At 39.4% G+C, this 13954-nt stretch overlaps 1 protein-coding gene across 3 annotated transcripts in view; it reads right to left on the minus strand.

Moving 5' to 3' along the window:
• Nucleotides 1–807: 807 nt before the first annotated feature.
• The window catches only part of abcc1 (ATP binding cassette subfamily C member 1 (ABCC1 blood group)), a 102815-nt gene continuing 89668 nt past the window's right edge, over nt 808–13954 (minus strand). For all 3 annotated transcript variants that reach the window (XM_088007962.1, XM_088007961.1, XM_088007960.1), the window contains 2 exons: nt 8881–9075; nt 808–3835 (listed from right to left, as the gene is read on the minus strand). In XM_088007962.1, the coding sequence (XP_087864088.1) occupies nt 3727–3835; nt 8881–9075 (304 nt within the window). In that variant the 3' untranslated portion in view covers nt 808–3726. The remainder of the gene's footprint in view (nt 3836–8880; nt 9076–13954) is intronic.

Below are 13954 nucleotides of genomic sequence, written 5' to 3' on the forward strand. Positions count from 1 at the left end.
GATTGCGTTAGTCAGTGAAACCTCACACTGGATTTCAAGCAACATGCATGCTGGTCCTCTTCACTCGTCTTCAGGGACCTTGATTTCCAAGTAAAAATACAAATGCTACTTGAGCTACTGAGCAACAGTCCAGTTCTATTTCTCCTTAGCCTAGGAAAGACAAACATCATCTGGAAACTACACTGGATTTTTCAGTGTAGTGAGTTAAAGACATATGTTCTATGGTGTGTAGTATATCAGAGCAACAGCTTATCTACAAATGAGAGAAAGCTCATCAGGAAGGCCAGCTTTATCCTATTGACCCAGTGGAGGTGGTGTGAGATGGAATAACTCTGGCTAACATAACATCACTTCTGGACAATATCTACCCTCTTCCTTCTCCGTATGAAACTGTTGCAGAACTGGAGAGCTCCTTCAGTGACAGACTGCTGCATCTTAGGTGAGCATTAGCACACATTCTTCCTCCTAACAGCTGTTAGACTTTATAACCATCACTGCTCCAAACAAACTCAATAAGTTCTCTTGTACCCTTGATGTTTTCACACACCTCTTCTTGCTAATCTATAGCAAATACAATAACTTTCTTGCATATTTCTTAAAAGCAGCATACACTGCTGCACATTTATTAACTTTACAGTATTTTTATGTTGTAAATTTTATTACTGTACAGTCTCTTATTTCTATTTTTGTGTGAATGTGCTTTCTTCCATCTGCATGACACTGCTGTAGGTACACCTTAGTGTACATGACAATGAATTAGTTTTTCTAATGGTATGAAATGAACGTTAAACAAATCACTATAAAGAATTGCTTGGAAACATGTTTTTATTAACTGCTGACCTAAATAAAATTCTCCATAAACAAAGCTTTGTAATCATAATTCCATAGGACCAATAATTCATTAACTCAATCCACAATGTTTACTATGCAAAACATCGCAAAACGTTTTTCACACCAAATCTACAAAACCATCAAAGCACAAAACTTACTTTGCAAAAAAAGAGGAAAGCAACAGAAAACTTTTCAACATAAATAACGGTTGTGTTCACACAACCCAATAATCAACCAGTCTGACCAATAAGGATATTTTGTACCGTAATTTTAACCCAGTTCACTGAGATAACAGAGCTCACTTGTAACAGAAGACTTGAAAATGAATAAATTCATCACCCCCAATGTATCTATGTCACACTTTTGCAGAAAAATGTTGAGTTTTTGTCCAGATGAATAAAATAGAAAATTTATACAGAAAAAAAATTGTTTTTCAACTATATGGTATTCTAGAAGCTTTTTGACATGCTTTTACATAACTTTACAATTATCCCTGTTAAAACTGAAAGTTCCATGAGAAAAAAATGGTAGAAATTAGAGAACAATTTTTCTGTTTCAAAAGCTCTGTATTTTGGAACATAACAAAATATAAAAATCTTATCTATTATAGTGATGGAAAATCTCTGAAAACCAGTTCTTTACTTGTTCCTGTGTATTATTAATGAAACATATCTTAAAATCTGTAAACAATTCAATAAAATTGTATTAATGTCCTCTGTTATGGACATCAGTACCTGATAATTTTATCCTATATGAAAACACTATATGCAATTGAAACCTTACACAGGAGATCACCCTGGATACTCCTTTGTTCCCCTCTGTGAAACATGGGGATGGCACCATCATACTGAGGGGATGCTTTCCTTCGGCAGAAACAGTGAAGCTGGACAGTCTGGATGACATGGATCCTGTTGTAGGCAGCAGAAGATTTGAGATTGGAGTGTAGGTTCACATTCCAACAGGATACTGAACATACAGGAAAAGCTACACCAAATGATGTTTTAGTGGCTTAGTAACAGGCACCCTGTGACAGTCTGTAACTGTTCAAAAATAGTCAAGACATGGTCAAAGAAAATTTGGTTCTACAAAGTGCTGACACAGGAAAGTAGACCACAAATGCACTCTACATTTCACATTCTTATTTTTAAAATGTTTGACAATCATCAGCCGCTTCCTTTTACTTCAAAATGTGCACATCCTTGTGTTGGTCTGTCACATAAAATTCCACTCAAATACATTAAATTTTGTGGCTGCAGAGGGAAAATCTTCAAGGGGTGTGAATGCATATATCCTCAAGACCTTGAATTGTGTAGAAGGGATAACATATGGAATTTAGTGAGTATCGTAATATTTCCGCATTCTGATATCATCCTGAATTACTTTGTGATTCTCATCTCTGAGCTGTTTAGAGATACCTAATTGCTAGATATTTCACCTCTCATCTTTGTCTTCAAGAAACAAGAGAAGTCCAGTTTTCTTGTACGGTACTTGAACATTTCCCAGGAGAATCTGTACCAGAGTTGGCTTCTTCACATTGAAGCCAAGTGTTTTCCCTTTTTGAGAAAAAAGCGGCTGCTAACCAAGCTCACTTCTCCTGGCTGTGAGACAAATCTGATGTGATCACTTTTGAAGTAAAACACACAGGTGTGTGATAGTGTATTCCATCTGACTAGAGAAGGTAGAGTGTGTTGATTATGGTCAGACTGTAGAAAATGTAGAACAAAGTTCTATCAAGTCTGAGTCAGGGATGTCCAAAACTTTTTTCTGTAAAATCCAAGTTAAGTAACACGTTGCTGATGCCGGAGTCATTTTCTTTCAACTGTGTCAATGTAAGAGGACATCAGACAAAACAGCACATGACTGAACTAAGACCTAATTTAACACAGAGACATTTTTAGGAAAATAATTTAACATGCATAAAGCTGTTTTGGACTCCTGTAAGGATATTTTGAAAAATGTTAAGTTGGGGTCATTTACCCCATTAGAACAATTACAGACAAAAATAGCAGAAATGAGTTGACACCTGTTGAAAGCCAAAACCATTTAACAGAGTTCACTTCAAAATAAATTTGTTTGATCATTCTAAGTAACTGACAGCTAATATGGATAGATTGCTATGAAACATTAATAGCTTATGGTCCCTGGACATCCACAGCTATTAAATCAAACTCACCCTTCCATATGAAGACTCTGCCAGAGCAACAGCTCAAGAGACTCAAGTCCCAGACCTAAAGTACAAATTAAGTTTCAAGTCTTTCCTTCAGAAACTTAAGTGCAACACAGATCCATGTATTAATGCTCATCTCTAGTCTGAGCTTTTCAAAGAAAGATGAAAAAAATAACAGAAAGAATGATTGTTCCAGAACGCCCAAGAAAATTGATGAACTTATGGGGCTCAGTGAAAGCTGCAGGTGTGTGGCAGTAAACCTGAATGATTGACAGTGTGTAAGGTGTGTGTTTTAAAACAAAACAGAGATCCATGTATTCTTCTTAAATACCATCTAGAGTTGCTTAAAAACTAGATTTTAAATGATATAAAGCCGGCATTTGGCACATATGGTCTCTGCAGCCTCACCTCAGCAGTGCTAGTGTCATTATGATAGGTCTGTTGGTAACATAATCCTCCATATAAATGGCAGAAAAAAAATGATTTGGTCAGAAACCAGCAGAATGAACAGAAAGGGAGAAACAGGCAAAAATTAAACCACATAACTGTTGATGAAACATTATGGTAAAGCATGTTAAACAAAACCTTCTACTGTCAAAAACACTTCAAACCTAAACAACTATTTAATTTGCCTGCCGCTCTGAAAGGAAAACAATCCTTCCAGTGAGAGCCAGGGGGAGCTGGGATGCTCGTAGTCGCTGCTGAAGAAGGTGGAAAGACTTTTGTCTTTAGACCAGTCCAGCATCTTTGGCCATCTTGTAAAATGCTCCCTTGAGAGCGATGAGATTGGACGGAGAGTCAAACTCTGCCATCTCTCCTTTATCCAACACCAAAACCCTAAATCACACAAAGAGTGAGGGTTTATTCTTCAGATTGCACAGTTTAAAACCAAAACAACAGACAGCCAGAAGTTTGTTTACATATTTCTAATGTATACTAAAAATGAATTTCTGGGCGTAATCATGAGACGTGGTGATGCATTCCTCTTTTAGATATTTATCTGTAACGTTTTTAAACTGTGATGAGACCACTTGGGAAAAAAAAGGTTATTTTGTAGTTTTCAAGCCATTCAGTGGTGTACTTTTGGGCTGGCAGTGGTTCTGGTCTTAGAAGTGTCTTTGTAGGGTTGTCAAAATTATCGTTATCTTGATAATATTGCAACTAGGAAATCTATTTATTGAAAGGTATTCATTAGTGTCAAAATCGACATAAACTGACCCAATTATCACAATTATACTGACAACTAAATTGTTGCACTTCTTACAGTTGCAACGCTGCAATAACAGACACTCAAACCCTCTTGTCCACCCAGCTGTGGCTGACCTGATCTAATATTGAAGCCGTCAGATTTAAACTCTGCTGACATGGTCAGCAAATCAAGAATAAAATGAAAGTGATCTTATTTAACCAACAAAAGTACTGTTGAGAGGTGCTATGTATCAGATGTACAGAGGTAAGTCGCCACGTTAGCTACCCTAATGCTACAATACCAATCTTTGAAGGCAGTAACTGTAGAGACTAAATGTCCTCTTTTCCCCAGGTGTATCCATTTTTCATGTTCTGTCCGGAGCATCCGGGGGCTAAATTTAATTGATGAAAGTAGTCGGGTTTTTATAATTTTTCTTCATAAAGACTAGATGCATGGAATACAACAGCCGTTTTTCAGTAGATGAAACAAGAGGTGTGCTTGTGTTCATAAAGTGCAAGTATAAATTTAAGGAACAAATTAAAATAAATCTTTCATTCAGAGTTCATTGTAGTGTGTGCACAGGAGTGAGGATTTGTTCTTCAAAGTGTACAGTTTAAAACCAGAACAACAGACACAGCCGGAAGGAGTGACACAAAGTATGTTTTGCTGTGTACAAAGTAAGGAGGATGAAAATGAAAACTAAAGACTGGGGTATACACATTGATTTTGTTTGACTTCTTTAAAAAAAAAAAGAGTTCTTCAAAGAGTTATTGAAGATGGTGATGGCTGTTGGCAGTACAGCGGTTTGTACTACACTGAACCTGAAGAAACATCTGACTGAAGATATTCTGCCTTCCCAAGAGAGCCTGGGGAAGAGGATGTCTTCACCAGGCTTCTTGTTCCTATGAAGAATACTTCTTTGCATAATCATCTCCAGAGGTTCCACAGTCATCCTCAGAACTAGAATCAGCCTTCTTTATCATGTTACTGAACCTTATATATATATATATATATATATATATATATATATATATATATATATATATATATATATATATATATATATATATATATATATATCAAGGACAGCACAGAGGCCCTCATCCTGGCTGCCCAGGAACAGGCCCTAAACACCAGAGCAATAGAGGCTCAGATCTACCACACCAGACAAGACCCAAGGTGTAGGTTGTGCAAGGAGGCCTCTGAGACAGTCCAGCACATAACAGCAGGGTGCAAGATGCTGGCAGGGAAAGCGTACATGGAACGACATAACCAAGTGGCGGGCATAGTGTACAGGAACATCTGTGCAGAATATGGACTGGAAGCCCCGAGGTCAAAATGGGGGACACCCCCAAAGGTGGTGGAGAATGACCGAGCTAAGATCCTGTGGGACTTCCAGATCCAGACAGACAAGACAGTAATGGAGAACCAACCGGACATTGTGGTGGTGGACAAAGAACAGAGGAAAGCCGTTGTGGTGGATGTAGCAATACCAAGTGACCACAACATCAGGAAAAAGGAGCATGAGAAACTGGAGAAATACCAGGGCCTCAGAGAGGAACTGGAGAAGGCCTGGAAGGTGAAGACCACAGTGGTGCCTGTGGTCATCGGAGCCCTCGGGGCAGTCACCCCCAAACTGGAGCAGTGGCTCAAACAGATCCCAGGAACAACATCAGACATCTCAGTCCAGAAACGTGCAGTTCTAGGCACAGCCAAGATACTGCGCAGAACCCTCAAGCTCCCAGGCCTCTGGTAGAGGACCCGAGCTCAGAGGATGAAAGAGACCACCCACGGAGGGTGAGAGGGGAATTTTTTTTAATATATACATATATATATATGTTTGTGTTATGGTGTGGGAATGATGATTGTTGATTACAGGAGGAACAGGATTAGATCAAACCCTATTTCCATCATGGGAGAAGTGGAGTTATGGTTTAGGAATATAAATACCTCTGTGTTTGCTTTGACAACAGACTGCACTGGAGACACAACAGTGAAGCATCTATAAGAAGGAGCAGAGCAGACTGTACTTCTTGAGGAAGCTAATATCCTTCAAGGTTTGCAGGAAGATGTTAAAGATCTTCTATACGTCTGTTGTTGAGAGCATCATCTCTGCTGCCATCATCTGTTGGGGCAGCAGCATCAGAACCAGGAATCTAAAATGGCTCAACAACCTGATAAAGAAGGATGGTTCTGAGGACGTCTGTCGAACCTCTGCAGATGACGATGCAAAGGAGGATTCTTCATAGGATTGATAAAATTATGGACAACAATGACCATCCTTTTCACAAGACTGTGTTGGGAAGGCAGAGTATCTTCAGTCAGAAGCTTCATCAGATTCAGTGCAGTAGAGACCACTACAGTAAATCTTTCCTGCCAAAAGCCATCACCATCTTCAATAACTCTTTTATGAATCGGGGGCTGCGGTGGTGCAAGGTTTAAGCACAACCCACTTAAGGAGGCCTTAGTCTTCAATGAAGCCGTCTCAGGTTCAATTCCCGGCCTGGGGACCTTTGCCGCATGTCTTTCCTCTCTCATTACCTACTTTCCTGTCAAAGCACCTTCAAATAAAGGCCACAAGAGCCAAAAAAACAACAACAAAAACTCTTTAAATAATCTTAATTAATGAGTTACAACAACATTTAATTTCCCTTTGGAATTAATAAAGTATTTTTGAATTCGAAATTCTAGTAACTTGGCATGCTCATGCTAATATTAGCCTTGTACCTAAAATAAACATTTTAGCTAAGTTTTGGTTTATTACCCATGTTTGTCATATTCAATGGATTGAGTCAATGTCAATCATCATCCTGGTGATACAACAAGTGCTACCTTAGCATTTTGTCTAATTTTAGTTTATAAAGTCAGTAGGGTTGCCACCTGTCCCTTAAAATACGGAACCGTCCCGTATTTGGCTGTTAAATATCGCGTCCTGTATTGAACTAATACGGGACACGATTTGTTCCGTATTTCTATAAATGTCTGATAGACATGCTTATCACACACATTGTTACTAAGTGTAACAATAATGACCAAAATAAAACAGGAAATATTAAGGTCAGCTAAATTCTCGTTGCGGGAGCTAAAGGACCCCCTGAATGCTACAGACCGACGCTGTTGTCACGGTTGCCTAGACGGACACTATGCAGCCACTGTGAGCTGCTATCAGCCGCGTCTTTTTAAAACATCCTCGATCCGATTCTCCACCGTCCTTAGTAGTAAAACCTCTTGTAAAGATACAGACGTGAGAAGGAAGACAAAAAATCCCAGGCTGAATAATGTTAGTGAGGATGAACACAGGCAATTTAAAAAAGAAAGTGTCCATCGTGCGGTGTGATACCAGGCAGAATAGATCAGGAGAGGAACACAGCAGACCCTGATATGGTAACATTTTGCTATGATTAAGTTTCTTATTGTGCTTTTAGTAGACTGTATTGGTTTGATTATTTGCTTATTTAATGTATAATAATATCAGCCAAAATAATACAGATCATTTAAAGAACAAATCATACATTAACAGTAAATGCATAAATACTTCCTACTTTAAAAGGTTTGCAAGGGCTTTCTGTTTTATTTTGAAATGTTAATATATTTTATGAATTCATTGTTCAGTGATCATTTATGCACCACAGACCTGCAGCCCAGGGGCAGTTCTAGACGGGGGCCAACGGCAAACCAAAGAAGTTATACTAAATAAATGTCTTGTGTTAATACTCAGTGGTGGATTTTTTTTAACTGTCACAATTTTACTTTAACGATGAATTAAAAATTATAGTGCTGCACTTTTAGCTGCTGTATGGAGATAGGATCACACTTTCCATCTGCCAGGGATCTGGAACCTGTATTTCTGGAGACGCAAGTGGCTCTTTGGCTCACTTAATATATCAAATGATGAAATATTGCTCTGTTTTGATTTTTTTGTCTTCATTCTTTTTCAAGTGTTGCCATGGAAAAACAGACTATCCTGGCCCCTGTGGTAAATTTGGTCTAGAATCAGCCTCCAAACCTAACTCCTTATTTATATAAATATTTTGGTAATACTCTGTAAAATATCAGAATGTTCACATAACTTTTATACCATTAGTTGTTTGAGGACACATTTTGAATATTAAATCAGGTGTTATGATCAGTTACTCAGTGGTTTACCAAATACTTTTTACACTTGCTTAATTTAAAGTATACTACTCTGATTAGAGTACAGTTTTGGGGTACTCTAACCAACCTCAATGCATGAATGATTGCTCTATGATCACTTTTTAAAGACAAAAAACACTGCCATAAAATATTATCTAACACTGCAGCAGCCATCCCATCCCATGAGAGTCGGGTGACGCGCCGTGGTGGGGGTCCCTTATTTTGATTTCTAAAAGGTGGCAACCCTAAAAGTCATGTTATTATGCAGAATGGAGTAAGTCATTGTTAATCGACATTATAATGATACTCCCCATGCTATAGATTAGATTTTACATTTTAGTTAACCTTAGCATTGTTGAGGGTCTACTTCTTAAAATAGATTTGGGTCATCGAATTTGTGACTTAAGTAAAATATGCCGTTTTATACTGTACTGTCAATTCAGCATACAGAAAACAACCCACAGGATTTATTTTTAGGTTTGGTACAGTTTCTTATAACACACAAATGTACACATCAAGCTGAAGCCTTTTAAAATAGTGCAAGTGGTATGCATCAAACCTTGTATAGTCCATGATGGTGTTAAGGCGATGTGCTATTGTCAGAACAGTGCAGTCGTCAAACTGTGAGCGGATAGTAGATTGGATCAAGTTGTCTGTCTCCATGTCTACAGCAGCGGTGGCCTCATCCAACACCAGGACTTTAGTCTTCCTAAGCAGAGCTCTGGCAAGGCACAGCAGCTGCCTCTGGCCCACGCTAAGGGGATACACACATGAAAACAGGCACAGAATTCAGCTGGTTGAGCTCACCGTCAATTAGAATGGGGTCCCAGTTACAGTGACATGTAAACATCCACACACCCTTACCTGTTCTCACATTTCATCAAATTAAAACAAGTGTCTATTTATTTCAATAGTTTTATGTGACAGAGAAAGTAGAACATAACTGAGAAGTGGAACATTTTTTACCTATTTTTGACCACCCTTTCAGTTGGACTTCTTTCAAAATAAATGCCACTTGTGGCAAAAAAAAAGTGAAGTTCATGCTGTTAGGACAGGAGACAAGTTTATCCAAACTAATTTGGATAAACTAATTATCCAAATTAGTTTGGTCATTCCACTGAACATGTTTCAGGGATGTTTCAAACATCCCTGAAACATAATTTCAGGGATGTTTCCATCCCTGAAATTATGATGCATAGAATCAGATATCTAAGTCTAAACTATGTTACAGAGTAAACACAACATGCTTTATTTGTGGCATTGTTCATTAAAATGGCACATTTCTCATGTATTAAAATTAAATACGATCGGTTCACTTAATGATCTTAGCGATTAGATAATGCATTCAGCAAGAACTTTTACTTTTAATACTTAAGTATTTTTAAAAGCCAGTACTTTTTTACTTTTACTTAAGTAAAATGTTAATGTGGTACTTTTATTTTTACTTGAGTACATTGTTGTCTGTGTATTTGTACTTTTACTTAAGTACATTTTTTGAGTACTTTCTCCACCACTGCGTCACAGCGCCATGAAACCAGGTGGCTGAGGCTCCTGGCAAGTCCAATAGAGGTGTTGTTTATCGAGGAATGTCCTTGGGAGCACTCAGCTCCACAGCTCCAAGGATACAGGAGGGGGTGAGGTGGGAAGGAGCGTTATGTTTACATATCTTCAAGGAGATTGGAAATATGCAGCCCTTCCAAGGCCACACGGGGAAAGCCAGTTCAGATACAGAATGTCTTAGGTCGGGAAGATTATAAATTTCAATCTTCCCTAAAGTCTCTCCGATACATCTCAGTTCCCAATTATCCAAATTAGTTTGGTCATTCCACTGAGCCGAAACTAGCAACTTCTACAAGGTCGATTCCATCCCGTTAATGAGTTTTAGAGTCCTCGTCTCTGTCCACACCAACAATCTGAGTGTTTGGTAGTTCAGCCAAGTCCGTCACAAATTTGTCGATAAGCCAGGGATCCACAAGCACCAAACAGCAGAGATCCTGTCATCACAAATAAATCCAGGGTGAATCCCGCCAGGTGTGTCCCCGCAGGACAAGAGGCTCTCCCGTGGCCAGACTTCTCATCGAAAATTTGATCAATTGCATTGAGAGATCAGTTGACCAGATCCATAATTTGTAGATTTGAATGATGTGCAAAGAAAGGCTCCAAAAATATAGAAAAAGACAGGACAAAAAACAGAGCAAGCAGGGCAGACAAGGGCAGGGAGGGAGCAGAGGAAAAAAGTGTCCGCCTTCATCAAGAGCAAGAGATTTAGACTTCATGTCACACTGAAAGTGTGATATGAACAGATAACTAACAGTGGGAACCGACAGATTGACTTGCTGAGATCAAGGTGCGTTTAACGGGGAAGACATGATCCACCCACCTGCTAAGCCTACAACTGCCGAGCAATTGCCTGTTAGCGGAGCTATGCTGCTCCTAAAACTCTTGAGCAGATTTCAGAGAAGCCTCATTTTTGATGAACTGAGTGGATAGATGAAGCTACACTATATTGGCAGAAGTATTTGCTCACCCATCCAAATTATCGGAATCACTTCCATGGCCACAGGTGACAAACATTTGTGAAAGAATGGGTCGCTCTGAGGAGCTCAGTGAATTCCAGCGTGGAATTGTGATAGGATGCCACCTGTGCAACAAATCCAGTCGTGACATTTCCTCGCTCTTAAATGCTCCAGTCAACTGTCAGGTGCATTATAAGAAAATGAAAGTGTTTGGGAACGACAGCAACTCAGCCATGAAGTGGCCATGTAAACTGACGAAGCGGGGTCAGCGGATGCCGAAGCACATATTGCGAAGAGGGAAGAGGAACTTTCTGCAGTCAATAATTACAGACTTCTAAACTTCACATGGCCTTCAGATTAGCTCAAGGACAGTATGCAGAGAGTTTCACAGAATGGTTTTCCATGATTGAGCAGCTGCATCCAAGTCATACATCACCAAGTGCAATGCAAAGCATCGGATGCAGTGATGTAAAACACACCGCTACCAGACTCTAGATCAGTGGAGGCACATTCTCTGTGACAAACTGCGCTTCTCCTTCTGGCAATCTGATCCAATTTCGGTTTGACAGTTGCCAGGAGAACAGTACTTGTCTGACTGCATTGTGCCAAGTGGTAGCACAATTGTGGCACACTGGTTTGGTGGAGGGGGGATTATGGTGTGGGGTTGTTTTTCAGAAGCTGGACTTGGCCCCTTAGTTCCACTGAAAGGAACTCTGAATATTTCAGCATACCAAGACATTCTGGACAAATCCATGCTCCCAACTTTGTGGGAACAGTTTGGAGCTGGCCCTTTTCTCTTCCAACATGATTGTCCATCTGCGCACAAGGCAAGGTCCATAAAGACATGGATGGCAGAGTCTGGGGTGGATGAACTTGACTGACCTGCCCAGAGTCCTCACCTCAACCCAAAAGAACACCTTTGGGATAAATTAGAGGGGAGAATGAGAGCTAGGCCTTCTTGTCTAACATCAGTATGTGACCTCACAAATGCGCTTCTGGAGGAATGGTCAAAAATCCCCATAAACACTCCTAAACCTTGTGGACAGCCTTCCCAGGAGAGATGAAGCTGTTCTCGCAGCAAAAGGTGGACCAACGTCATTGAACCCTATTGATTAGGAATGGGATATCATTTAAGCTCATATGTGAGTCAAGGCAGGTGAGAGAATACTTTTGGTAATATAGTGTATGAGGACTATTTTCTCACCTAAAAACATCTTAAAACAACTTTTTTTTTACATATTAATAGTGTACTCACTATTGTTGGTGGTCTAGTGTGCAACACTAGTGTGGTCTAGTGTGCAACACTAGACCACCTAACCCGAGACCAAATCAAGACCAAGACCAGAGTGCATAGAGACCGAGACGAGACCTTGACTTTTAAGGTCCGAGACCAAGTCAAGACCAAGTCGAGACCAAGACCTGTGCTACATGACAAAATAAAATGTGGAACATGATCAAAATTGCTTCTCAAATTGATCTGAACAATCCACATTCTCATAAAATCACCCAGATATTAAATACTTAGAGCTGAAATAAATTCTATCAATTCAAACACTTTTTTCCCCCACAGTCTGCAGAAGTCTCATATTGCCCCTAACAACTGCACCACTAAACAATCATGTCAATGCACTAATGGTAAACAACGCTCAACTGTGAACATTTTCCAAGGAGCAACAAGCAAGAAATAACCAAGCAAAGCAAAAGGAGCACACCATGACTGTCTCACTCTGTCTTCCGCTGCATGAAACCAGGTAGAACAGATGACAGGTGACGAAAATAATCAAAGAGCAAGGAGCATGCACTCTGTGTTATATTATTTTCTTGTATTTTATGTATTCGATAAATACATAAACATATATTTTTAATAAAGTAGAATAATAATAGCACTGCAGTGTGCACAGAGCATCACTGTAAGTGAGTTTGTTCTAAGTTGAAGGACTGTTAGGCGCTGTTCAGGTTTGTCACCGCTCTCAACCTGGAGTGTCGGCCAGAACACCACTCATGCCAGGATTCAGCTCAGGACCAGATGTTTGGATGAGGTGCACCAGATGTTTAATGAAGACACGAGGCAGGATCCTTTAACTGTTCTGTATTCCAAACTGTACCACAGATATTAATCCAATGAACATGGATGGGCATAAATGTGTGTCTAAATGAAGGTGTGTGTGGTTTCCTAGAATAAACAAAATACAGAAAATAAGTTCAAGGTGTCCTATCATTACATATTACACCATGCCATTATACCTTAGATAAACTAAGAAGGAAACCTCTAAATCAATATTACTAAGCAAACTAAGGCAAGTTAACTCCACAGTTAACTAATAACCATGCCTCTGCTCCACTGAGAATAGATATGTATGTTCAACACAACTCTCTACAACACACACGTACCAGATAGCTCGGACTTAGCAACAGGTGAAATAATAGCAAACAAATAAACTTCAAATCACTCATTTAGCTGCAGTAAACACTCGAATATTGCAACTTACATCTCAATGACGCACACTCTTACGGAGAACACATATCTTGTGGTCTTTCCCACGTATTAGCACAGCGGCTCGGTTACCCAAACTTCCCCACCAGACACCAGCAACGTTGGCTACGGCAAGGTGTTGACGTCATCACTGCCCTAACTACAGTATGCCTTAAGGGACAAAAGTAACGCTGAACAGAAAACACATAATACAAAGAGTAATAGTCAACACCAAACTTAAACTATATATAAGGGTATTTTGAACAATCACAAAAACAAAGTGAGTGAGATTCCAGTCCTATCCTTCATAGTAAAGAGCCGTTCAGAAGAATTGACTAGTTTGTGAATGTCACATCACTATATTGCAGACTTTATTCACAGAGTTTAGAGAAGAAGACATGAAGTCCTGCTTTCAAAATAAAAATATAATCAAAAGTATTATAAGTTTTGAGAACAAAACACATGAAATCCTACTTTCAGACTGTATGTGTGCTCTTGGATTATGGCAGAACAATTCCCCTGTGTATGTAGGGGAATTTATCCCCCAAGACAGTGGAGTGCCTGACAGCAGTAACAAAAAGTCACATTATTGCTTGGATTTGAACAGGTATGTTTTGCATCCAATGGAAACAAGGATGTTGACA

The sequence above is a fragment of the Poecilia mexicana genome, unplaced genomic scaffold (genome assembly GCF_051168715.1).
Source record: "Poecilia mexicana isolate PSO_F unplaced genomic scaffold, ASM5116871v1 scaffold_8, whole genome shotgun sequence".
Classification (NCBI taxonomy): domain Eukaryota; kingdom Metazoa; phylum Chordata; class Actinopteri; order Cyprinodontiformes; family Poeciliidae; genus Poecilia; species Poecilia mexicana.